Below are 26,692 nucleotides of genomic sequence, written 5' to 3'. Positions count from 1 at the left end.
ATAAATTGGCGAGACAAAATAGTCCATAAGTCGAGATACCATAATCATGTCCCAAGATAAATGGGCGAGACAAAAAGGCTCATAAGTCCAGATATCATAATCATGTCTCTCTGTCCATACTCTAAGTCGAATCCAACTCTAAGTAGTTACTCGTTCCCTAATCCCCAGTGTCACATCAAACGCATGCTACTCTCCACTGCCTTCCATGCTTACACATGCAAAGACCAGGCCGAGAAATAGAAGACCGATTGACCATGCATGTGGATGTAGAACGTCCACTGGATCTGAGCGTAGACGTCAAGTCCCCAGCATACCAGATTCTAGTCTACTGACACTTGGCATAGACAGAGTCCCCTGCCAAGAAGGTGTCATCAGCTCAGTGGCAGTCACAGGGCTTCTCAGAGCGTTTCCTCAAAGATTTTTGGAAGAGGCTCTGGGACAGTCTACGGCCTAGAAAGATCACCCTCTTTCTTTGGTTGCTGGCACACAGGAGCTTGGCGGTCGGCACTTGGTTGGCAGTTGGAGGTCGGCTAGCTGCTTGCCCGAGGTGTGGCCAACCCCAGGAGTCTTAGCGACATTGTCTTTGGGTCCTGGGATTGCCTGAAGGCACAACAGTTTTGGTGGCGGATTCTCTGCATCTTCACTATGGACAGGGCCTCGACCCGGGTGATTACATGGGGCACCGTCGCTTGGGCCACAGAGGTTGAGGTGGTCAGGGCTTACGAGGAGGAAGGGGGAGGGCTAGCCCTTCAGGTCTCTCACCACCACATTTCAGCAGTACCAGTCCCAGTCCTAGTCCCACCTGCAGATCAGTGGCGACCAGGCTCTTGCCAAAGATGGGAGATTTGCAGTAGCATTGCAGCCTAGCACATCTTGCGAGCTAGATGCAGCAAAGCCATTGAGGGTACCCATACTTTGCGAGCTGAGTCTATCAAAAGCATTTGGCTCGACATCATACATACCCTCCGCGGCCAGAGGGGGAAGCTGCAGGGTGGATCTGACCGCGTGCGGAAGCGGCGGGAAGCTTTCTTGAGGCTCTGGCAGCCAAGCCTTTTTCTGACTGATAGAGGTGGTGACCCCACTTGGCATTACAGACTAGCGGTCAGCCGGAGGAGAAGCGTCTCTTTCCCCTCTTTTGAGTACTTGATTCCCGCCATGTACATGAGGCGAGTTTGTATATAGCCCTTCGTGGCTGATTTTTAGCCCTTCGAGGCTGTTTTTTCAGTAACTAATAGAAGGATCTTTTTCCCGGAAAAATAATTGTTGGTGTACTTCGAGTGGGCTGACCAACTGTGTTCAAAACTGCTGAGAATCTACTAAAATGACAAAAAAACGGTGGAAAAAGTGATGTGGGGGGCCCTTCATATGTAGCAGGGTAACTCCCTCTCCTAGGTTGACTTGGGGTGGTTCGCTAGATGCCTAGCCCATATGGTGTTCCTGGCTAGTAAAGAGGTGCGTTATGCACTTATAGGCAATGCACACCTCTACTTAATCATGCTGGTGGTGTATTGCTGACTGATCAATTTAGTCCTTGTGAGGTACATATTGAATCATTTGCACAGCTATAGCTACATTTACACATCTTTCTAAGAAATCATCGTACAAGAACAGTATTTTTATATCTGAGTATATTAAATTTGTTTTAAACATTTGCAACACTAGCACTTGTCCACATGATTTTAGGCTTTTCTTATCGCCACCCCCATCCCCCTTTCTCTCTTGATATGGTTAGTCTAATCCAATTATTCTTTTGTAACTTGTTTGCAGTATGAAGCGATGTATCTAAGATCTATAAAAGACCCCGATGGTTTTTGGTCAGAAATTGCTTCAGAATTCTATTGGGAAACCAAGTGGCCAGAAGAAAATGGCAAAGTCCACTCTGAGAACTTGGACATCAGAGAAGGCTCTGTGAAAGTGGAGGTAATTTTTGCATATAATATGTGCATGCATGCACACGCATCCACACTGTTTGTAAGCACTTGTTGTCGAACATGTGTCAACCTAGCTTTCTCTGTGAAATCTGGGTTAATGAAGATTTTGATTATGAAGTTGGGCTCAGTGGTTCAAAGGTGGTAAAACAAACATCTGTTACAATGCGTTGGATCGACATGTTCAAGCTGGCAAAGGTGACGATGTTGCCTTCTATTGGGAGGGCAATGATCTTGGTCTAGATGGACGTCTAACCTATAGTGAGCTTCTTCATCGTGTCTGTCAGGTATGAAATACCAAAGGGCAACGCTTCAGGTCTGAATTTTTTTAGAAGGCTAAGCTTACATCCTGCATCTATTTCAGCTGGCGAATTATCTCAAAGATAAAGGAGTCAAAAAAGGGGATGCTGTGGCTATTTACCTTCCGATGCTAGTAGAGTTGCCTATAGCTATGTTGGCATGTGCACGGCTAGGAGCTGTGCATTCCGTAAGTCACTCTTACACTAGTACTTCTTTGCTCTTGCTTGGTCAATTCTATGTCATTGCATCCAGAAAACTGATTACTTTTTTGGGTCATGAAGGTGGTTTTTGCAGGGTTTTCTGCAGAGTCCCTTGCACAACGTGTGCTTGATTGCAGGCCTAAAGTAATAATTACTTGCAATGGAGTCCGGAGAGGGCCCAAAGTTCTCTATCTGAAGACTATTGTGGATGAAGCACTGTCAAACTCTCTTGAACACGGTGTTTCTGTTGGTAGGTTTGAAGAGAGACATGCACACCTTTCAACAGAGAGACATACAGGCTTATAGCATGCACGTGTATGTATGTATGTGTCTGCATGCATGCGCATATGCATTTATTTATGTACTCTGTAAATAAATGCATACATACATGGATACCATATATTCTATCTTGTCCAGAATCTCATTATGATAGATACTTGAGAAGCAGAAATACCTTGGTTCCCTGGGTACTTACCTGGAGAACCCTGATGATGAGCATGCATGCATTCATGTATGTAAAAACACATTAATATTGTGTTGTAATAGAAGTTTGAGAAGCCAAAATGTCTGGATACCGTTGTCTGCTTACTCTTGTTTTTTTTTGGGGTACAGATATCTGCTTGACTTATGCAAATGATGTGGCTTTGACAAGAGGTGAAACACCTTGGAAAGATGGAAGAGATATTTGGTGGCAGGTGATGCTTTCTCTTCATTTTGCCTTTGTGCATGGGATTTGGAATCCATCCGTAAGGTGTCCATGCTTCATTCACATTTCTTTCTTATCTGAAAGGAGTACGTTTAACTCCTGTTACTGAAGTAGCTTTGACATTTTATCCCTGCATCATACCCTTCACCAAGGGACATTCATAAACTGTTGTATAGATGAATTTATGGGAGGCATTGTAACTAGAGACTTGTGCTTGCCATCTCTATGCCTTCTGTAGTGATTGATGTAAAGTGGTATGCATTTATCAACATCGTTACTAGAGAATCAGTACTGTCATTTCTAGTCAGAATATGTGTTGATTGGCATGCACCTTTCTGTAGTGTTTGATGTTTTCAAATTATTTAATATGGTGGTTGGCATGTAGGCTCTTTCAGTGTATTGGTGGAAATTTTAGTGTTTCTTTGTGGAGTCAGCTTCATTTTTTGAGAGATGTCCTTACATGATCATTCATTTCTTTGGGTGGGGGTAACTGGCCTACAATTTCTCATGGAATTGATGTTCTTGTTGGCAAAAAATTCATGACATGTGGTCCGTGGCTTCGTAGGCGAGTTGGTAAGTTGTTGAAATCTTGGGCGGGAGGTCTCGAGTTCCCACCTTCCAGCCATGCATTAACCCGAGACTCGCTGTGCGATTTACCACTCCAGCAGCAAAGTGTCTCACAATTCTCAGGACATCCTTTACTGTGCGTGAGATGTGTGTGTTGCAACCTTTTGGACCCCGTATAGCTGAGAACAGCTGCAGTCTTAGTGGGGCATTGGGCACACTATGGTATACTGATGCCTCTTCTGTTCCAAGTGCTTCCTAGCTTATTCCCTGCAGCTGCAGCACAAGCCCACCCAGTTGACACTTTGGTGATGACAAAGCTGGGTGTCCTTTGTCCTCTCAGCAAAAAGTAGATTTTTGTGCATAGCGGATGATTGGTGAGGCGTAATGGACATATTTGGAGCCTCCCATTTGGTCAGGGTTTGTCTCTGGAGAAAAGCCTCAACTACCTTTAAATCTTGTAAAGGGTAGGTGAGGAGGCCAATGAGGTGATAGCCCAAGTGGTGAAGGTGTTCACCTAGAACTAGGAGGTCCTGGGTTCAAAACCCCTTATGGTGCTTCCTGGGCGGCATCGCCTATGGGCGGTGAAAAATGGTAACTATGTGAGGATCTTAGGCCTAAGGCTAGTAAAAAAAAACAAGGGCAGATGAGGAGATGCAAGGCTTCCCATCTAGTAAACTGACATTTGCTATCTGTCATTCATCTGTAGTTTTTAAGCCGTAAGCTAAATTGATCTGAGGGTTTGTTTTTGTAAGGCTTGATCAAGTCAATGCCTGCCTGTTTTCTCTCTTCTCTGTTGTGGAACTCATTCTGTCATTTTGCTAAGTTTCTGTAGGATGTGGTTCCAAGCTATGCAACCAGCTGCGGCATTGAATGGGTTGATGCAGAAGATCCTCTCTTTTTACTTTATACGAGTGGGAGTACTGGGAAGCCAAAGGCAAGCCTTAATCACCACTCAATGTCTCATGAGGGTCTGCAGGTTATGTAGCCCTTGCATTATGCAAGAAAAATGTTTTCTTACTTATCGTTTTTGCATTGATGCAGGGCGTATTGCATACTACAGGCGGTTACATGGTCTATACAGCCACAACATTTAAATATGCATTTGATTATCATCCCGATGATGTATATTGGTACATGGCTTTTCTTCACTTTGATTGAGAAATTTTCTGCAGTTTTTGGTCTTCATAATTTTCTTTGAAGGCAGTAGACCAAGTTGGTACATGGCGTTTCTTCACTCTGATTGGGAAATTTACTGCAGTTTTTGGTCTTCATAATTTTCTTTGAAGCCAGTAGACCAAATCTAGCACTTATGTTATAATCCTCTATGCAAGAAGGTGGTTATGGACTCTGTGCGCTTCATGTTAGCATGGAATGCATGGTTTTTGGCTCTCCATGCATTGCTGACAATCACGAAGCAAAGTGGCTATCAATTTAATGTGCTTTGTGTCAGTACACAAGGCAGGTTTCTTTGTGGTTGCAATGCTACCTTGACTATCACAATGCAAATCTCTTGCCTGATCTTTGGCTGCACCCATATCCTTCACAGTCCTCATCCGTACTGCCTTGCATGGATGATGGAGCTATAATTTCATACCTTGTCTTTTGAAGCAAGGATCTAGAAACCTGGTGGCCAGTCAAGGAATGCTACACATGGCGGGAGACTCAAAGGATATGCCATGCAGCTATACTACTGTAAATCTCCCATCTCTCGCTAGAACCTGGGGTCCAACGACCAGTAGACGGAGCTGGAACTGGCATGGTGGAAATACAAAGGTGAGAGACCTGAAGGGCTAGTCCCCCACCTTCCTCCTCAGTGCCCCATGTAACAATACGGTCAGGAGCCCGATCCATAGAGAAAATGTGTAGGATCCTCTGCCAGACCTGCTGGGCCTTTGGGCAATCCCGAAGACAGTGACGCTAAGACTCTTGGGGATGACCACATCTCTTACATATTGCTAGTTTTCCCCCATGGCCTAAGCTCTTGTGTGCCAGCTGCCACATAAAAAGGGTGATCTTTTGCGGTCGAAAGCTGTCCCACAACCGTTTCCAGAAGTCTGCGAGAAAATGCGGTGGACTGCCAATGTGCTACCGCTGGAGTGCTGTCAAATCCCCACGGATCCCCTCGTGATCGATCTTGGTTCGAAACTCAAATCCTGCAAACAAACGAACAAACAAACAAGCAAGGGGGTGCAGGCCTGACTCACCTCCCAACCATGACAGCCGTGGGCAAGCCCACAGTCTTGGCTGTCCCCACCGAGCCACGAGCTGAGCTAACTAGGTTGACGTACCGACCAATCTCCTCCTCGCGACGTCCCATACCGCCACGAAGCTGCCCTCGCGGGCCTCGAGACTGCTGCCGGCCTCGGCTGCATAAAGCAGGTGCACGTCTGCACTAGATCCAGGCTCCAAGACCATAGAGCTCTCACAAACTCGCGAGACTCTCTATAATGCAATAACTAACCTTGGCCACCCTTTTATAGGCTCTTGGCCGGTCATCGGGCGTCCACACTTGGTCGCCCGCCCGTCCATACTTGGATGCCCGCCCGTTAGTATTTCCCTAACTCAGCTCGTCAATCAGCCTGCCTAGTTCCAAGCTTCCCCAAGCCTCGAAACTAGTCTTGCATGCGTATAGCACACGGTAGATACCCACTGTGCACATGACATACTCCCCTTCCTCTAAGAGCTCACTCCTGAGCTCACTAAAAAGCCAGGGTAATCTCTCTGAAGAGAAGTCAATGTCTCCCATGTAGCGTCCTCCTCAACACGATCCTTCCACTTGATCTTGTATTCCGTGATAAGCGTATGACGCAATCTTCGTTCACGAAAGCCAAGAATCTTTTCAGGTTCGTGCGGAACAAATGTCATGTCCTGGACATCTATAATTTCTTGAGGAGTAACTAACTGATCTGCTCCACCCAGTACTTCCTTAAGTCTAGTGACATGAAATACAGGATGAACTTTCACATGAGAAGGCAAATCCAATTCATATGCAACTGAACCAATCCGTCGTGTAACACGAAATGGTCCACAGTATCTAGGGGATAATTTCGGAGATCTACCTGTCCGTAAAGTCTCGGAATCTTTCGGAACTCGCAAATACACCATCGTTCCTTCAGAGAACTCTCTAGGTGAACGATGTCTATTAGAATAAAACCTGTCTCGGTCTTGAGTACTTCTAATAGATTCCTTTGCAACTTGTAACATTTCCTGCATATCTTGCAAAAAATTACGTGCTGCATCATGCTGAAGTCCTGAGAATCCTACTGTAACAGGTGATCTTGGTCGAAAACCGTACATAAGTATGAAAGGACTAAACCCTGTACTCGTATGCTTTGTACTGCTATATGCAAATTCTAACATAGGAAGATAATCCTCCCATGAACTTTGTCTTTTGGATACATATGCTCGAAGCATATCCTCCAAAATCTGATTCACTCTTTCAGTCTGGCCATCAGATTGAGGATGATCTGAGGAACTCAAATTCAAAGTTTTTTCCAACTTCTCAAAAACAAGTTTCCAAAAATCACTCGTAAACTTAGAGTCCCTATCACTGACTATGTCCTGCGGTAACCCGTACAGTCTAAACAATTGCTCGATAAACTGCCGAGCTAATTGCGTAGCTGTAATAGTCTTCCGGGTCGGTAAAAATCTAGCCATTTTTGTCAAGCGATCTACCACAACCCAAATAGAATCGTGGCCTTGATGTGTTCTTGGCAATCCGGTAATAAAATCCATGGAAATACTTTTCCATTTATTACCTGGGATTTGCAAAGGATGCAACAACCCAGCCTGTCTAAAGCGTTCAGCTTTATTTGCCTGACAAATCTGACACTTGAGAACATAATCTTCTACATACCCTTTCATCTTCGGCCAATAAAAAGTGTGTTTCACTAAAGATAGTGTCCTGTGTACCCTAGGGTGTCCAGCAGAAGGGGCGTCGTGACACTTCCTCAGAATCTTGGACCTAATGTCCGGGATCTGTGGTACACAAATTTTGTCATTACGGAATAGTAAACCATTCCGAATCATCCACTGACCTCCTGCAGCCTGAATTGTAGACTGCGCAGTCACCGAGTCTTGGTCAATCAATGAGCTCCCGTCCTGGATCTTCTGCCAAAATGGACCAAAATAACTATCAGTCCTGCAAAGCCCTCTCAATGACTGAAATAAGTCAGTAGAAATCTCGGAGAACGACAAAGAATTCACCTCTCTAATCCGACTAAGCGCATCTGCAATACTATTCATGGACCCTTTCCGATAACGGATCTCAAAATCAAAATCTTGCATTAACTCTGCCCAACGAGCTTTACTGCCTCTCAAATCATCCGCATCACACACATACTTGATTGATTGATGATCAGTCAATACCACAAACTTAGAGCCATATAAATAATGTCTCCAAACCTTGAGAGCATGAATCACAGCATAAAGCTCCTTCTCAAGGGTTGGCCAACGAGATTGAGTGTCGTCTAGCTTTTTACTTTCAAAAGCAACCGGTCTACCATCTTGAAATAAAGCAGCCCCGATAGCATAGTCACTGGTATCAGTTTCAAGAACATAAGGCCGACTAGGATCAGGCAATGCTAAGATAGGTGCTTCCTTGACTTTATCTTTCAAAAGTCTGAAGGCCATATCCAAATCGTTATTCCAAGTGATAGGCTGATTGGACTTACGTCCACGACCTTTCAATAAGTCGGTCATCGGTAGTGTGAGCTGAGAGTACTCCCGTACAGATTTCCGAAGAAAAACAACAAAATCGAGAAAAGAACGAAGTTGTTTCACTGTTCGCGGTATAGGCCAGTCCAAAACCTTCTGAACTCGGTCATAGTCAATGCTCAATCCATCTCTAGTGATCTTGTGTCCCAAGTAAATGATGTCGGTCATAAAGAACTCACATTTACTCAATTTAGCATATAGTCGATTCTGTCTTAAAATAGATAAGACAATCGTGAGGTGTCTGACATGATCCTCAAGAGTACGGCTATATATCAAAATATCATCCAGGAACACCACCACAAATTTCCCCAAATGTTCACGAAAAAGATCGTTCATCATTTGCTGGAAAGTGGCTGGAGCATTGGTTAACCCAAAAGGTAATACGAGAAACTCGTAATGGCCATACCTAGTCCGAAAGGCGGTTCTTTCGACATGCCTTTCATGAATACGTACCTGGTGATAGCCAGTACGTAAATCTATCTTCGTGAAATATTTCGCTCTTGCTAACCGGTCAATTAGGTCATCTGATCTAGGGAGAGGATAACGGTTCTTAATTGTCAGCTTGTTCAATCTTTTGTAATCTATACACATTCTCCAAGTATTGTCCTTCTTTCTCCTAAGCAACACAGGTGCACCCCAAGTTGATTTACTTGGACGGATCTGGCCCATCCTCAAATAATCTTCGAGTTGTTTAGCCAACTCATCTTCCTCAGCTTGGCTCATCCTATAAGGTGGAATACTCACAGGATGAGCACCAGGGATCAAGTCAATACGATGATCTACTGCCCGTTCAGGTGGTAAACCCGATGGCAATTCCTTAGGAAATACATCTTGAAACGAATCAAGTATCTTCTGTAATTCTTTGCTTTCAAACACACTTAATTCATTCACATCCATGGAAGGGATGAGAAAAGAAGAAAGTGGAATCAATACACAATGGAAAGCGGTATACAAAGAAGAATCCATTATATTTCCAAAATCAATAGTATTTACAAGAGGTCCCTGAGAGGGATGAATACAATCACCTAAAATACTATACCTGGTGTCCCTATGCTGAAAAGAAAAAATATGACTAGACCAATCTATCTGGACGTCAAGAGTCTTAAACCACTCAATCCCTAATAACAAGTCTACATTTTCCAGATGCATAACATAGCATTCCAGAGTATCTTTGTAGTCCTGAATCTGGATTGGAAGCATCTCCACCTTGCGATCCCAAACTTATCTGCCCGCAGGTAGACGTACCTCATAAGTATGGTCGCTGAGTGTCGTATCAAGACTCAATTTCTGCACAAGTTTGTAGTTAACAAAGTTATGCGAACTGCCAGGGTCTAAAAGAATGTGAATTTTATGGCCATTCACTTCTCCATAAACTCGGAGAAGATCATGCATGCCAAATACCTTAGAATTGAACAGACAATCAGAACAAGTACTAGGGCGAGAAAGTACAGTAATTGACGTACCTGTCAAAGACAACTGGTTAGCTGCCTTTGGCTTGGGTCCTGTGTTTGACTTGGTACCCTTTTGCTTTGGGCACTCGTTACGCATGCGTCCTTTTTCTTCGCAGATAAAACAACGTCCTTCCTTCTTGAGCTTCAAAGCCCTAAGGAGTCGTTTCTTCTTCGCTGGTGTTGAACTGGAATTCTTTGAAGGTTGGTCCGAAGACTTGCCTTCATTCGTGTTAGCCATAGGTGCGGAGAACTTTCTTTTATGCTTGTTCCCCTGCTCGGTAACAGGTTTCGACTTGGAAGAGACCATCGTATCATCATAGATACGAGCTGAATGAATGGCCTCGTCCAAAGTTTTACATTTGTTATTTTTAACCTGTAATCGGTACGAGTCTGGTAAACCAGCTACGAAAAACCCCAAAAGAGTAGTGGGATCCATCTTTGTAGCCTTCATCTGCAAGTCACGAAACTTCTGGAGGTAGACCTTATAAGTGAGGTGCTGCGAGGTCATGGTCAAAGCTGAAAACCGGGCAACAACATCGTAATCATCCTCTTTCTTAAGGAATTCTTTCTTGAAAATGTCTTCGAATTGTGCCCAAGTCGTTGGCTTTGGGTTCAGTTCCTTCCACCAAAGCAAAGCTTTGCCGGACAGGAAACCTGCTGCTAACTGGATCTTCTTTCCATCATCATATGGATGAAACTGAAAGTGAACTTGCCACTTGTGTAGCCAAGTGTCCACGATCTCCTTGGTTCACTGCTTTTGCTCGCCCCCGAACGGTTCCGGAGTAATATTGGGGCCTAAAGCTAAAGCCAAGGTATCCATTCCCGAGAAAGTAGAGAGGGTAGTGGTCAATAGAGCGATGGAGTTCTGCAAAGCCTGCATCTGGGCTGCGATTTGTGCCTGACGTTCCATCGAAGAAGCTTCGAGAGCTACTTTGAACTCTTGGAAATCTGATTTTGACACAAAATCGTCAAAAAGATCGGCATCGGTTCCTTCCGTAGCCGGCAAGCCTTCGTGTTCCACGAGGGGCTCCAACTCCGATTCCTGGGTCGACATCGTGAAGAGGGTACGTGGAGAGAAAATTCGATCTTTGCACAATGAAAGTGCGAGCGAACTCGAGAGCTTGAGAGCTTGAAAACTTGAGAACTTGAGAACTCGAGAGATGTGTGGCAAGAAGCCCACTAGAGGGGTTTATGAAGGTTTCCCAAAAGCCAAAAAATCTCGAAAAGCTAAGCTTAGCTTTTGCTTTAGCTTTTGTGTTTTTTTTTTGAATATATATATATATATATATATTTTAATATGTATATATATGGATATATATATTTGCTTTTCTTAAAAAAAATAAACATCTTGAAACCTTTGAAACCCTTGAACCCTTGGAGGAATCTTTTAAAACTGTGAAAGTTTTAAATTCTAAAAAAAACGTAGGCTAAAAAAAACGTGCTTGCCTTGTGTGTTTTTCCCCCCCCCTCCAGGATTAATCCGCCGGCGCTGCTTGCAGGCGTCACCTTCGCTGTCAGCTTGCTGCCGTCGTCGCCTGTGGTTGCGTGTGCGCCAGGCGTTACTACGCTGGGCCGCCTACATAGTGTGGCTGGGGCGCTTGCCTGGCGTGAGCGCTGGCCGGCCTGGCCTGGCCCGCCTATGCTAGGCTGCGTAGGCCTGGCTGGCTGCGCTAGTCTGGCCGCCTGGCTTGGCAGGCCTGGCCACGCAAGCCTAGGCGCCTGCCAGCCGACTGGCCGCCCATACCGTTGCGCCCTCTACACCCCGCAGCAGCGAACAACGGCCAACGCACAAAATCAGCCGAACAGCATACGCTTCGCACGCTCTCTCTCTCACTCTCCCTCTCGTTCGTTCAACGAAAAGCAACGAAAACAACGTGCTTTTTCTCTCTTTTTTTTTTTCAGTTTTCTCTCCCTGCAGGTTATGCGACTGCACAACCAAAACTTCTCTTCTTTGCAAAAGCAATCAACCCTTACTCAACCTACCATCTCCCATCAACATGGGGTTCTTTGATGAAGAAAAAACACTTACAAAATCTGAAAACTACAGTATGCACAGAAAAAACAGCAAGTTTTTTAACACATACCGTTCTTCGACCTCTTCTTCTCTACCTACCGACTTGCTCGTTCACGAGGTATGCTCTAATACCACTGTCAAATCCCCATGGATCCCCTCGTGATCGATCTTGGTTCGAAACTCGAATCCTGCAAACAAACGAACGAACAAACAAACAAGCAAGGGGGTGCAGGTCTGACTCACCTCCCAACCATGACAGCCGTGGGCAAGCCCACAGTCTTGGCTGTCCCCACCGAGCCACGAGCTGAGCTAACTAGGTTGACGTACCGACCAATCTCCTCCTCGCGACGTCCCATACCGCCACGAAGCTGCCCTCGCGGGCCTCGAGACTGCTGCCGGCCTCGGCTGCATAAAGCAGGTGCACATCTGCACTAGATCCAGGCTCCAAGACCATAGAGCTCTCACAAACTCGCGAGACTCTCTATAATGCAATAACTAACCTTGGCCACCCTTTTATAGGCTCTGGCCGGTCATCGGCGTCCACACTTGGCCGCCCGCCCGTCCATACTTGGGTGCCCGCCCGTTAGTATTTCCCTAACTCAGCTCGTCAATCAGCCTGCCTAGTTCCAAGCTTCCCCAAGCCTCGAAACTAGTCTTGCATGCGTATAGCACACGGTAGATACCCACTGTGCACATGACAAGTGCCCTCCATCTCTGACATCTGAATCTTGCGGCCTAGCCATGTAGTGTAGGCAAAGAAGGGGGTACTAGGCCACTCCTCTCTGTCCTCTGGATCCTGCCGTGTCCACTCTCTTGGATCCCATTGGAGACTCGTAATAGGCTGGCCCTCCCACATCCATAGCCGTCATAGTCTCTCTCTGGCCACCTTGGATGGTGGAGGGTCGATGTGCCCCTCGTGCATGAAAACCAATTACCCTCACCCTCTGCAAGGTGCATCCCCGGAGGTCCTCTAAGGGGGTCTCTGATCTCTCTAGTCTGCCATGAAGCCCAATAGAGAAGGTGGGTAAAGCGAAGTACTCGTCCGTGCCATGAACTGCGAAGGGTATACCGTGCCTGGTGAACACTTCCAGCCACTGTGGAGGAGAAAGATCCGGTATCGGGGCTGGAGGGATGGAAGAGTCGATGTCAAGGCTAAGTCGTTCTCTGCCCCGGATCCCAATAAGGCGTCTCTCCTAAGCCTCTGGGGGTAGCTGTCAGAATGCAAGCCAATCTCCAAGTGACCTAGTGGGGCCCGTACTCAAGGCTCCCCATGGTACGTGTGGGCGAGCCTCGAGCATGTGACCACTAGGTAGACGGACCATAGGATTCTAGAATAGAGGCTGTCGGAGCTACTGGAGCTGACTGCTGCAGGGCCGGCTTGAGATGATCCCAAGCACGCAAGAGACTGGCTACAAATCTGTCCTCAAATACTAGGCTAAAGCCACGTGCCCGCCTCTCTGTGTATATCCATCTCGTGCTCTGAGGCCAAGGGCCCTTCAGGGTTGGAATCCCGGCGGAGATCCTAGCCAGAAGGAAGTCCTTCCAAGCCTCACCGCCCGGAAGAAGACCTCGAACAATCAAGTTGCCCAACAGGGCATGGCAATGGATGGAGGGGTCGATGATACCCAGGCCCCCTCTGCATCGCGGGCTCTTGTTTGCTATCACTTATCCAACCTTCATACATGAACCTCAGAAAGTGAGAATCAAGTCTACTATTCCGGTCATTAATCATACCAGGGCTGATAGCTCAGAAAGGCCAAAACGGCAGACCAGCTATTTAGACTTTGTTTTTGTCAGTTTATCAACTAGTTCCCATGGAGTTGTGCCAATTTGTGCATTTTAGGTAGATCAACTTTACAGGATTTCTAACTTTTGTCTTCACATCCTCCAAGGGGATTTGTCCTCGTTACTTGACATTACAGGCACTTGAATTTTAAAATGTTGTTATCTATATCACGCCTTGTCAGTAGCACATCTTCTGTATTCACACGCGTGGAGCACTAGGATTGTTATCTATATCTGGCCTTGTCAGTAGCGCATCTTTTGTATTCACATGCATGGAGCATTGTTATGACATTTATACAGAATTTGGCTCTTGGCATCATGATACTGTGGTGTATACCTTTATACAGAATTTGGCTCTTGGCATCATGATGCTGTGGTGTATACCTTGAAGAGTAATGGTATGCTATTTCTTTTCTAGTCCTTATCAGTATCAAGTTTTAGTGTACCATGTTGCCCAAGCACATCTGCATGAAAGGTATCCTCATACGCACCTATATGTAAGTAGGATTAGCATCCATTTTTGATGTTCATGTACTAATCTCGTATTCATAAATGCCCTCCCATGTCTCAAAGGAGAAGGCATCATGACATGTCTGCCCTCAACAAACTCCAGGAATTCTTTAAAACTTTTCGAGTCTCCATAATGTTTTGGCTATGGAAGTGGTCTGGTATTCTTGTGTCCAAAGTCTGGCTGAATACAAATCTGCGTGATTTCTTCATGATTAGTTGATTTGCTTAGAAAGATAGGTGAAGTTGATATTTGCATAAGTAGGAATAGAAAATTGCAAGTATCATGCTGCCTTCCTTCGCCTCTTGAAATGGTTATGCAGGTGGAACTACCAGCCACACATGGTAGTGCTGCTTTGTGTTTTCTTACATTGCCATACTTTGTTCCTGCTCGTGTTCCTCCTTCCCTCCTCTCCCTTTGGTAGGGTCCCCCTAAAACTGTCATTTACGCTTCCATTTCTGTTTACCATTACTATGTCCAGGACAGTTTAGGGAATACAGATTCTATTACAAGGTGCAATGTTTACGGAAATGTGTTTTAGCACGTGCAGTGTTTATGGTCCAAGAAATACATTTAGCTTTCAACTGTTAATCATTGTTTTTTTGGTGGGATGGTGTATGTATTGATTCAACTAGAACAAAAGCTCATAGTAATGATAACCAGGTGTACAGCGGATTGTGGATGGATCACCGGCCACAGCTATGTAACATATGGTCCATTACTGAATGGTGCAAAAGTTGTTGTTTTTGAGGGTGTAAGTATTCCCTCCCCTCCCAATTTGAAGCTCCATGTTACTGTCTTTTGGCATTGAGGACATGTCCGAAAGGGTGTCTGTTTTTTGAAAGAGTCTATCATTGCTTAAAAAAATAATGGAAACAGGTACCAAACTATCCAGATGCAGGTCGTTGCTGGGAAATCGTTGACAAATATAATGTCACTATATTCTATACAGCTCCTACAGCCATCCGTTCATTGATGAGATCCGGCGACGAGGTTTTCATACCCCTTATTGTTTCTTTGTTCAGATTATTTGTGTTTAGGTCAACGTGCAAAAAATTCCACGCGGAAGGGCATCTGAAGTCATGTTTGGTGGTATCACTTGTCCTTATTTGTAATAAGAACCTACCATGCACTTAATAACCACCATAAATTTGATTGAATGGTGGTTGATTTTGCTGTTTTGTGATCACTTTTTTTGGAGATTTCAGCCAGTAAAACGGTATTCCCGCAAGTCATTGCGAGTTCTTGGCAGTGTTGGTGAGCCCATCAATCCAAGTGCCTGGAAGTAAGTACAAGCTTTTTGTGTGTGTTTGAGAACAGTTAGGTTCAGATTTACATTGTATATTTTTTCATCTTTATCTGTGAAAAGCCTAAGACGATTATAGCTACAGCTCATGTGCTGAAGATAGTAGACCCAAATGAGAGCTTTGTGCTCGAAACAGATGTAAGTAATTATGCTGTAGGAGTAATCTTCTTTACCAAGAAGAAGATGTGTTGCTTCTGAAAGCAAGAAATTAAACTACTCGGAGTAGAAATATTCAGCTTATGAGGAGCAGCTTTGCTTTGAAAACCTTGGATATACGGATAATTGTCTCTAGGCTATATTTCTCATTGATACATATTGAGAGCTCACTGCATTAGTTGATTGCAGGTGGTACTATGAAGTTGTAGGTGACAAGCGCTGTCCCATTTCTGACACTTGGTGGCAAACGGAAACAGGGGGGTTTATGGTGTGTTTTCACTCCCCTTCTGTGTCTTAAGTTTATCTTTCATAGCTTTAATACTTGGTGGGCCCCTCTATTTTTAAACGTTTATTGGGAATGTGAATTGTGGTTTTTGTGGTGTGCCTTGTCTCCTGGTGCATCTAATCAGACAGTACTTGACAGCACGCTTCCCTATTACAACCTTTGACAGAATGAATGTGCATGTAGGCAATAGTGCCGAAATTCTAGAAGTGGCATTCTTTTAGCTAGTGCTTTTGGGAAGGTCTTATTTCTCTTTTGAGAACGGACACATGGAGGCTTATTGATAGGTAGTCAGCTGGAAGAAGTCAAATAAAACTTGCCTTGGAAACTGTTTGAGGGATTGCACTACTACTGGTGTTTAAGGTGCAAGGATTGCATCTTGTAGCATCTTGTGGCATGTCTCTTCTCTCAGGAAGATTTTTCTTGTCTTGTTGAGGGAATCTGATCTATTTTATGCCTTTGAAGTTTGGCTACTTTGAAGTCTATGCCTTACAGCATGCACGTCACCATAGGCATGACTTTATTGCTTGCATTGGAGGCATAGTTGCAGGTAACTGAGTATCCTAAGCATGGGAAGAATGAAATACGGTTCCATTACCCCAATATATGGGAAAATGGGGGAATGGTATCAAGGGGACATCTAAGGGAAGGACATAGTACAAATGGGAGGAAAACGTTGCAAAGGCGCTACCTGCTTTATGCAATTACTTGTCTTCAAGGTTGATTCTTGAGGTGTCAAACTTCAAACTTCACATTGCATCTCATGTCTAATGTTTTAGTCATCACCATACACCCTTCTGTTTTTTTTAAAGAAATTATTCTGTACTCCAAACATGAGATGTGTAAGATGACACACTCTCTTTCAGCATCATGTGTGCATTCTCTAACTTCACTGCCTTGTTTTATTTGCTTTGGCATAGATAACTCCTTTGCCTGGTGCATGGGCACTCAAGCCTGGTTCTGCTACTTTCCCCTTTTTTGGTATCCAGGTATTGACACTAAAATGTTCTTTTTGATGTACAAGGTTTGACACTTTCAGCAAGGGTCTTTACAGACAGCCCATTTCTGTGAAAAGGGAAGATCTCACCTGTCCCTCGTGGGCAGGATCTCTTCTATCCAATCTCCACCTGTCCGATGGGTGCTGGGGGGGGGGATCTTTTCCAACCCCCATCCAACCGGGAATGTACTTGTAAAGGCCCTACTATATTGATGATAATGCTTGCAAGTGAATCATGACAACTTTTTGTGCTTTTTGGGCAGCCTGCTCTTGTCGATGAGAATGGAAAGGAGCTTGATGGTGTATGCAATGGATACCTTTGTATAAAAAGCTCTTGGCCAAGTACTTTTCGCACTCTTTATGGAGATCACTCTCGATATGAAACGACATATTTTGCACCTTTCAAAGGTTACTATTTCTCTGGGGATGGATGCCACAGGTAATTTTTTGGTCATAAAATAAAAGAGAATATGAGATATTAACCAATGCAGCCATACTGAAAGCTTTTCTTGCAAAATTGTGTTTGTTTTGGAGGGATGCGGATGGATATTATTGGTTAACAGGTCGAGTTGATGATGTCATCAATGTGAGGTGTGTGATCTAATTTCAGATCTTCTTGCTCCAACTGATTTATCAAAGAAAAGACAGTATATTATAGTAGGTAGAGGTTAACATAATTTGGGTTTATGAGTAACTTATCATATCACTAGAAGCAGCGATGCCTAAATCGCTCGCTGAAGCTACGCTCCCCCCCCCCCCCCCCCCCCCCCCCCCCCCCCCCCCCCCCCCCCCGGCTCGCGCTGACTGCACGCCTTCCCCCCTCTCCCGCCATCGCGTCTGCTCACCCCCCCCTCCCCCCCGCCTACACTCGCGTTTGCCCCCCCTCCCCCGCCTGGCTGTCCTGCGCGCCCCAGCGCTGCAGCGCCCGCCCCCTGCTCCTCCTCTCCTTCGCGCCCTCCCGTTTTTCTTCAGCACCCCGCCCCCCCTTTCGCCGCCATCGCCTTATCTTCCCCCCTGCCCCTTGTTTCGCGCTGTTTCCGCCTCCCCCCTTGGGGTTTTTTTTTGTCTTCGCCGCCTTACCTCCCCCCCCCCCTTTTTTTTCTGATTTTTCCGTCCCCTGGGGTCTTCCTTTTTTTTTTCTTTTTGCCTTCCGCCTTCCCCCTCCGTCCTTTGTGTGCAGCTCGGCTCTTGTAGGATTCTCCGCTTTCGCTCCGCCTTCGACTTAGCTTCAGACACTGATGGAGGCTCCTCCCGCCCCACCTCAGAGGGACTCTCCCGCAGCCCCCTCGCCCGCCCCTGAGGATACCCCCATCAGGCTTTCTCTTTCGCTAGAAGAGGAAGTGAGCCTCGCCGTAGAGGTGGAACGCCTCCAAGCACACTCCACCATCTGCCGTATAGTCGGCACTCGCCCCAGCAGAGGGGAGATCCGGGATCTTCTCCAAGCCCGCCTTCTTGCAGATGTGGGCAAGATCTTGGACGTTCAGCTACTGGGCCGTGGTCACTACTAGATCGAGTTCGAGGCTGCCCAGAGCGTGGCCCAGGTCCTAGCCATGAGTCCCCTAGACATCAGGGGTGCTCGGGCATTCTTCAGACCTTGGCAGCATGGCTTTGACCCAGCAGCGGCCGAGCAGGGAGAGCGCCTCTTCCATGTTACAGTTTGCTTCCCTGGACTCCGCCGTGAGTACCTGCCGCTCCTTTCTAGGCTAGGAGCATTGGTGGGTTCGGTGCTAGAGACTGGCCCCACAGCAGCTTCAGTGGTGGCCAGAGCAGCTGGGCTACCTTCGGTCTGAGTTTTGGTTCCTGACATCTCCTCCCTTCCGAAGGTCATTCAGCTACCTAGGATAGGGGGGGGATGGATTGATCAGAGAGTGGAGTTCTCGGGGCTCCCGAACCAGTGCTTTATTTGCAGGCAGGTCGGCCATTTGGCCAAGGCCTGTCCTCGCAGGAGACCCCGACCCTCACCACAACAGCAGGCCCCTGATGGCCCGCCCACAGATGCGGCTCGGCAGGCAGCCTCCGGGACACCTGCTCAGGCCACAGAGACCTCGGAGTGGCAGCCTGGACAGGGGCGCCGTCGAGGGAGACAGCCACAGCAGCACGCCCCGAGACCGATGCAGCAGCAGCCACAGTCTCAGCATCACTGGGTTCCCGTGGGGAACAGCTTTGCTCCCCTACAGGAGACCCCTGCGACGACCGAGGACTAGGAGATGCCAGCACCCCCTCCTTCACCCCTCCCACCCCCATCCCCCTCTACCGCCTCGCTTCCACCTTCGCCGCCTCCCGTCCCCGCTCCGGTTTCGGCAGCGGCTCCTTCTCCACCCCCCTCGCCCCCCCCTCATCCCCCCCCCCCCGCCCGCCTCAGCTCGCCGGGAGGCCCTGGCAGTCCCCTGGCGTTCACTTGCAGTCCGGAGGGCTCTGAGCACCGATCTTGATCGAGCACCGCAGAGGAGACTTACCATGCCGATTCGGGCTTCACGGATATCATCTATCCGCAGTCGGCTGAGTCGCCTCGGCACTAGACAGCGCTCGGAGGCTTTTGATTACTCCTTCACATGGTTTTTTGGAGCAGAGGGCCCCCATGAGCCAGCATCCATCCGAGTTCATGTAGTGATACCTCCGGCCCGCGGGGAGGAGGCACTTGATTCAGCGGTGGCCTTCTCGTTCCCTCTCTGTGGCCCATACGACCGGGAGTGGACTCTGGAGCTCGCTCTTAGCACTTTGAAGACTCAGGCAGTTGAGTTTTCCCACCATGTGAGCGATCTGGAGGTGACAGATGTGATAGGCCGACTATGGGAGTTGGCTCATTTTTTCTTGGATCCCGGGAGTGTGGATGCCTCAGGGATTCGTCATTTGGTCGTTCGCATAGTGGCAGACTTAGCACGCGACCCCGGATATGTATGCATACACGAGGTTGCTCTGTCTGAGCGGGAGGCAGTCGCCATGGGACACAGCCACTGGCGCCTGATCTGTGATTCTTGTAGCACAGCGGGTGGGCAGATTCGTAGCCGCTCGGATGGGGACTATTCTCCATCCAAGCCACTTGCGAAGGCCCGCCGTACGGCTGAGACAGCATCCACCTCAGCGGGTCATCCATGAGGATCATCTCATGGAATGTACAGGGCCTTGGCGGAGCACATTATATACGCTATCGTGGTTGCTTGAGGCAGGAGCTGCAGAGATGCCTGGTTGGTGGCAGTATTGATATTTTGATGATGCAGGAGCACCACTTGGGTGAGAGCAGGATCCGGAGATATGGTTCGGTGATGCCTGGTAGATGGGACACCTTTTGGTCTGCAGGGTTTGGCCCTTTGGGTGGACAGGGAGGAGTATGCATGGTCATTGTAGATGTATGGCGGCAGGCCATTGTGGATCCAGGGATCATTGTGCCTGGTAGAGCACAGTATGTCATTCTGAGGATGCATGATGAGTTCTTGGGCGTGCTCAACGTCTATGCGCGTGCCAGAGCAGAGTTCTGGACCCAGGTTACGGATGCATTGCCAGAGGCCGCACATTGGTGTGTTGGGGGAGACTTCAACATGCTTGAGGACCCGGCCGATAGGGTGGGAGGCAGTCATGTTACAGTGCACGGCACGGAGCTTGCAGCTTGGGAGCGATTTTGCATGTCACTGAGGATCACTGATGCATGGCAGCATGAGGCCTTCTCCCGCTCCAAGGACAGTCTTAGTTTCTCTCGGTCGGATCGCGGGCAGGGAGGGACTAATCTATCACGGATTGATCGCTTTTATGTGGGCGACTGGTTAGGGGAGCGAGGGGGCTCCGTTGGCATTCTCGCTGGCACCTCATTTTCAGACCATGCGCCAGTTATTTTGACACTTGAGGAGAGGACACGGGAGCCCAGCCTGCAGTTGAGGATCCCAGAGAGGGTACTTACAGATCCTAGTCTCGCTGAGGACATTGAGAGGATCTGGCATGATAATCAGAGCTCTGACTAGGATGCAGCAGGCCAGTGTGCCCAGGGACTCATCGAGCTTAGCTCTTTTCTGCACGCTGCAGCTTTGACACGGCTGAGAGAGACTCGCGAGCGAGAGCATCGGCTGAGACGCAACCTTGCTTCGCTTCAGCGCCTTCAGGAGCAGCAGCCTGCATGTGAGTGGGTGGCGTCCCAGCTGAGCCAGGCACGCCAGGAGGTTAGAGAGGCAGAGGAGGAGAGACATGAGTTTTACTATCGTCGCCAGGCCTCTCAGTGGACGCAGCTTGGTGATAGAGTGACTGGGGAGTTTTTTGAGATCACTGGACCCCGCCATGCTCGAGCAGGAGTCCGCCAGCTTGGGAGGCCGGACGGATCGGTAGCTACTGAGCCCGGGGAGATCAGAGCCATTGCCACTGGGTTCTATAGAGACCTGCTTTCAGCGGAGCCAGCCACTGAGGCTCGGGATGCTTGCAGACAGACTGTGTGGGCCCATGTGCAGAGGAGGGTCACAGATCGTATGCGTACAATTCTGGGTGAGCCTCTTTCAGAGGTTGAGCTTGCTGAGGCCTTGAGGGTCCTGCCACGCCATAGTTGCCCAGGGGAGGACGGATTGACGCCTGCCTTTTTTATGCGCTATTGGGACCTTTTGGGGCCAGGCCTCCGCAGGGGCTTTCAGTATGTTTTGGACACTGGGATGATGCCACAGAGCTTTTCAGAGGGCTTGATCTTTCTTATCCCCAAGGGGGAGGGAGTATCAGATGATATTCGGCATTGGAGACCTATTACGATCCTCAAGACTGTCTACAAGGTCTTAGCAAAGGCCTTGAGTTTGAGGATCCAGCCCTTCCTGGGGGAGTTGATTCATGCTACCCAGACAGGATTCGTCAAAGAGCGTAGTATCCTTGACAACATTTTCACCTTCTGGGAGGCGACGGCCCGAGCTAGATTTCTTGGTGAGGACTTGGTCGTGATGCTTCTCGATTTTGAGAAGGCATACGATAGAGTCGATTGGGGTTTCTTAGAGGGCACTATGCTTCGCCTGGGCTTTGAGCCAGGTTGGATTAGAGGGTGGCGGCTCTATATTCCACAGCTCGTAGCCAGGTGTTGATTGCAGGAGGACGGGGGCCGAGTTTTGAGCTGACCAGATCAGTCCGACAGGGGTGTCCTCTCGCCCCATTTCTATTTCTCTTCTTTGCTGAGGCTATGAGCATGTATTTGACGGTAGAGGAGGTTGGTTTGAGAGGACTCCAGCTCCCAGTCCGGGGGGAGGACCTGCTCGATGTTGAGTTTGCTGACGACACGGGCTTATTTTTGCATGGCCAGGAGGCCAATCTTCTTCGGGCAGAGCAGTCGCTCCAGGTTTTTAGTGCAGCTTCGGGAGCATTGATCAATTGGCGCAAGACAGTGGCCTTTTGGATCAGTAGTGCTCCCACTCCGGCATGGAGCCCAGACCCCGGTTTTAGATGGATTCCTCCTGGCACAGCAGTGTGATATTTGGGATGCCAGATTGGACTAGATTTGTCACCTCTGAGCAGCAGATTGCCCCGCTTCTTCTGAGCATTCGGAAGAAGCTTTTGTATTGGAGTACAGCTCGGCTATCCTTGGCTGGGAGGGTGGTGGTGGCAAATCAGGTGCTTTTAGCGACCATGTGGTACATTACGTCTTGCTGGATCTTCTCGAGCTCTTGCATCAGCCAGGTACAGAGGCTGATCAGGAACTTTCTTTGGTCCGGGCGGGACGGTCAGTCAGCTCGGGTAAAGGTCGCTTGGGCAGTTATTACACTTCCGCTGGCCCAGGGAGGCTTGGGTATTATAGATCCAGTCGATCAGAGTAGAGCCTTACTGGGGAAGCTTATTGTTCGGGGGCTGCTTCCAGGCGCTGAGCCTTGGAAAGAGCTTCTTTTGCAGCGGCTGCAGGCTCGGGCTCCCCCAGCAGGGGGCACTTGGGCACCAGAGATTCGATGGATCTTCATAGAGATGAGGAGGACAGGCCTCAGTAGAGGATGGGAGGATAGATTTGCTTTAAGTATCCTGAGAGCTTGGGAGCTGCTGAGACCGGGGCTCTCTCAGAGACCTCCTTCTTGTGTTGAGAAGCGGGCCAGACAGCCGCTCATCTGGAGCCCAGCGGTTCGCATAGAGCAGGGTCATATGCTGGGTTCTCGGCCTCGTCTAGTCTGGGGACCTTTGGCGGCAGGCCCAGCACGTAGCTTTGGAGACCGGCAGGCCTTTTGCAGTCTCCTAGAGGAGATCCAGGTGGAGAGGCTGAGTCACTTCAGAGGGGGGTTGATTATGAGGGATGACATTCAGGAGGCACTCACAGAGGAGTGGTTCACGCCTCTCAAGCTAGCGGCCCCACGGTGGATGGGAGCCTTTACACAGTTGGAGATCCTGATTGCTGTCAGAGCTTGCACTGAGGATGGCAGATGCCTCTACTATGAGATTCAGGATGAGGGCAGACTTCAGAGAGTGGAGGTGGAGTCGCCTTTGGTTGCAGAGTGCACCTTTCAGAGGATACGGGTAGTGGCCGCCGCTTCTCGGAAGTGGCATATTGACCCAGACCCTGCAGATGTGCTCCCGGATTGGCGCATATGGGCATATGCAGTGCGCCCCTTGGCCCGGCTACAGTGGGACCCTGGGGAGTACGAGTGGCATGATCCTTATGCATCCCTTGAGGCCACAGAGATCACCTTTTTCCAGTATACTGTTCGGCTGGGGCGGCATATTTTGACGGTGAGGAGGATGGTCTCTCCAGCTGCAGCGGGGCACTGGCGGCTAGAGGGACTCTCACAGGAGTTCCTGGAGGATTTTTGGGCCCGGCTCTGGGCTAGTCGACAGGCCCGTAGGATCTCGACTTTCCAGTGGCTGGTCGCCCACAGGGGCTCAACAGTTGGCACTGGCTTGTCTACAGCGGTCTTCCGGCGGCCTGCGTCTGATGCGGCCACCCTATGGAGACACAGAGACATTGCCTGTGGGATTGCCCTCAGGCGCAGCAGATTTGGCTGCGGATGCTGCGTATTTTGGCCCCCCTCTCTCCAGAGGATATGTTTACGTGGGGTGCCGCTGCTTGGTCGACTTCGTCAGGGCTTGCTATGGGCTATGAGACAGAGCAGGACAGTCAGGCCATCAGATTCATTAGGGGCCAGGCTCGCCTTGTTCCTTCACCGGATTTCTCGTCCGCCAGCTGGACACAGGAGAGGGATCTATGATGGGAGCTCCTCAGCAGCCTGACCATCTGGTTCACCTGGAGGGCCCGGTGTTTCAGGGCCTTTGAGGGGAGACTGGAGCCACCAGTAGAGACTGTACGGGGGATTTGGCAGGAGTTGATCCACACCCTGCGAGGACAGTATGATTGCATCCGGGGCGACTGGGATGAGGCGATCTTGCGGCGCCAGGCCTTTCACACCACCTGGCGTAGCGGTCCCTTCTATACCCTACACGCGGGGTCCCCCCCGTTGGCATTACAGGCCACCTGTTTGGCTTTTCCCCCCTCCTATTGTATGATTTAGCCCCTCAGTTCTTTATACTGATGCTTGTACTTTTCAGCACCTAGGGAGAGTCTCCCGGGCTGCCTTGCTTTGTTCACTGCTCTGTTTTTCTTGTGAGCAGGAGAGGATCTTTTGTAGCCCTACGGGCGTTTTTATATAACTAATGAAAGGATCTTTTCTCGGAAAAAAAAAAAACATAATTTGGGTTTATTCGGGGGTTGGTCACAGCTGCATGGAGATATGGGTGGCCAAGTGTGTAGAGGTGCAGGAGTGCATGTATCTGGAGAAGGCATGCAAGCTCACATGTGGGGGTGCAGGTGGCCACCTGTCAAGAGGTGTGCATGTGCATGTATGCATGTATCCATTGTAATATGGTAGAGTGGATGACATACAAATAGGGGAGGTTTATGGATTCCAATTTAGAGTGAAGTACAGAAGGCTACATCACACATGCCTATCTGCCATACAACCTACATATACCACTGAGAAGCTTCCATGCGCATCCATAATTTCAGTACAAAGGAGTGGATGCCATACAAATAGGAGAGGTTTATGGATTTCGATTTAGAGTAAAGTACAGAAGGCTATATGCCAGCTTACAAGCATGTTTGCAGATCATATGTTGCTCTTTTCATTGGGAGGAACTGAGCACTTAACACACTTAAGCATTAAAATTTATTGAATTAAAAGCACAGCTGCCATCTTCTCCTGCATGCATGGTGGGCTAGACACCCATATACTTCTGATTTGACTAGATCCTACGATATGGAGGTTGAAGCTGGAGCGAGGAGGGGGGGTGTGTTGCAACCCTTTGTGGAAAAAGAAAGGCTTCCACTGGGCTTTGCATAGCTGAGCTAGAAAGGATGATCATGAACCTTGCACAGGGGAGGGAATCAGTAAACCTCAACTCGGGCAATATGCAGTCTTACATGCATGTTTGCAGATCATATTATTACATTGGGAGGAACTGAGAACTCAACACACTTGGGCATTAAAATTTATTGAATTAAAAGCATAGCTGCCACCTTCTCCGGCATGTGTGGTGGGCTAGACATGCATAACACTTCTGATTTGACTAGATCCTGCCATCTTGAGGTTGAAGCTGGAGATTGGAGAGGTCAGAGATATATGAGGCAGCACCTAGAGACTGATTAACTCACATTCTTTTTCGCTCAGCTTGTGCAAAACATCAGATGTTTTCACAGGTAGCTCTGTTTGCTAGATATGCTTAGAAACCATTTACATTTGGTGGCCATGTTACATGCATCACAGGTTCTCGATCATCAGCCAGAGCCCATATCAGTCATGGCAGTGGATCTGTCAGTCTGATTTTCAACATCCACATGTTCATGCATAGCTGATGCACGTAGCACACCCTGTGTATTACACTTTTGACATGTTTTTTTAATTGAATAGGTCTAATAGACCTGATTTTGGTCTCAAGAGTCTCTTTGTCTCTCTCTGCCTCTCTTCTCTCTTTCTCTGTAATTCACCCGGTTGGGTGTGAGCACTGATTGGACACTGTCTCGTAAATAAGTAACACCTAAAACACACATAATGGAAACAACACAAGACAAAGACTATGCTGAAAATGAAACTTTGCACAATAACACCACACTAGGGCCAGAACTGCGCCGACCCCCCCTCAATACCAAGTATATCATTGGAGTATTTTGTTTTGTACAATGTTCCATGGGCTCTTAAGTTGGATTTGCCATGAACAAAGAACGAATACAAGTACCAAACAGTATTTTCAGTGATGATGCTGTCGATGCAGAGCATTCCCAGCAACTCCCCACCTCTCAGTGCTCACTGGTGTTCTGGGTCCACATGTGTCAGTGGTTTGCTCGTACAACCCCCTTGTTCTAGTAGTGTGTTCACACACACCACAACCCCTCTAGGGGCTGCTCACATGCATACACATACGGACATACAAACACGGGTTCACACACATGAGGGGACACACACACATGAGACTTGGAATCCCAACACCGCTTTCCATTGAAGCAGCCACACACATGAGGGGACACACACACATGAGACTTGGAATCCCAACACCGCTTTCCATTGAAGCAGCCCTTTCGACATTGGGCTTATCATTGGTATGATATGATGCATGAGCTCTCCGAGTAGGTAACCTTGGCAGCAGTGGCCTTCCTGCATGCATGGGTCATGCCTTCTTGCATCTTCTTACTCATGAGAATACTTTGACATGAGTATCATGGGCTGCATGTATGTACATCACCTGCATAACGATAAATTTTAACCCATGTGTGGTCTCTCCACGAGCCAATTCAATAGGCAAAGTCACATGTCTTGCATAACGGCCATGTTCACCAGGAAAGGCATAACCTGTATGA

The 26,692-nt window shown here is 48.1% G+C and overlaps 1 protein-coding gene across 3 annotated transcripts in view; it reads left to right on the top strand.

The window, feature by feature from the left end:
- ACS (acetyl-CoA synthetase) overlaps positions 1 to 26,692 on the top strand; it is a 56,089-nt gene that overhangs the window by 18,749 nt on the left and 10,648 nt on the right. For all 3 annotated transcript variants that reach the window (XM_086776665.1, XM_086776663.1, XM_086776664.1), the window contains exons 2-15: positions 1,768 to 1,920; positions 2,060 to 2,215; positions 2,293 to 2,415; positions 2,510 to 2,678; positions 3,041 to 3,123; positions 4,534 to 4,635; positions 4,743 to 4,831; positions 14,839 to 14,929; positions 15,055 to 15,168; positions 15,384 to 15,460; positions 15,827 to 15,905; positions 16,841 to 16,909; positions 17,181 to 17,356; positions 17,452 to 17,508. In XM_086776665.1, the coding sequence (XP_086632791.1) occupies positions 1,768 to 1,920; positions 2,060 to 2,215; positions 2,293 to 2,415; positions 2,510 to 2,678; positions 3,041 to 3,123; positions 4,534 to 4,635; positions 4,743 to 4,831; positions 14,839 to 14,929; positions 15,055 to 15,168; positions 15,384 to 15,460; positions 15,827 to 15,905; positions 16,841 to 16,909; positions 17,181 to 17,356; positions 17,452 to 17,508 (1,538 nt within the window). The remainder of the gene's footprint in view (positions 1 to 1,767; positions 1,921 to 2,059; positions 2,216 to 2,292; positions 2,416 to 2,509; positions 2,679 to 3,040; positions 3,124 to 4,533; positions 4,636 to 4,742; positions 4,832 to 14,838; positions 14,930 to 15,054; positions 15,169 to 15,383; positions 15,461 to 15,826; positions 15,906 to 16,840; positions 16,910 to 17,180; positions 17,357 to 17,451; positions 17,509 to 26,692) is intronic.

This window comes from Cibotium barometz, chromosome 37 (genome assembly GCF_041138505.1).
Source record: "Cibotium barometz isolate CiBa-2024 chromosome 37, ASM4113850v1, whole genome shotgun sequence".
Lineage (NCBI taxonomy): Eukaryota > Viridiplantae > Streptophyta > Polypodiopsida > Cyatheales > Cibotiaceae > Cibotium > Cibotium barometz.
This window is presented reverse-complemented; position numbering and strand designations above follow the sequence as displayed.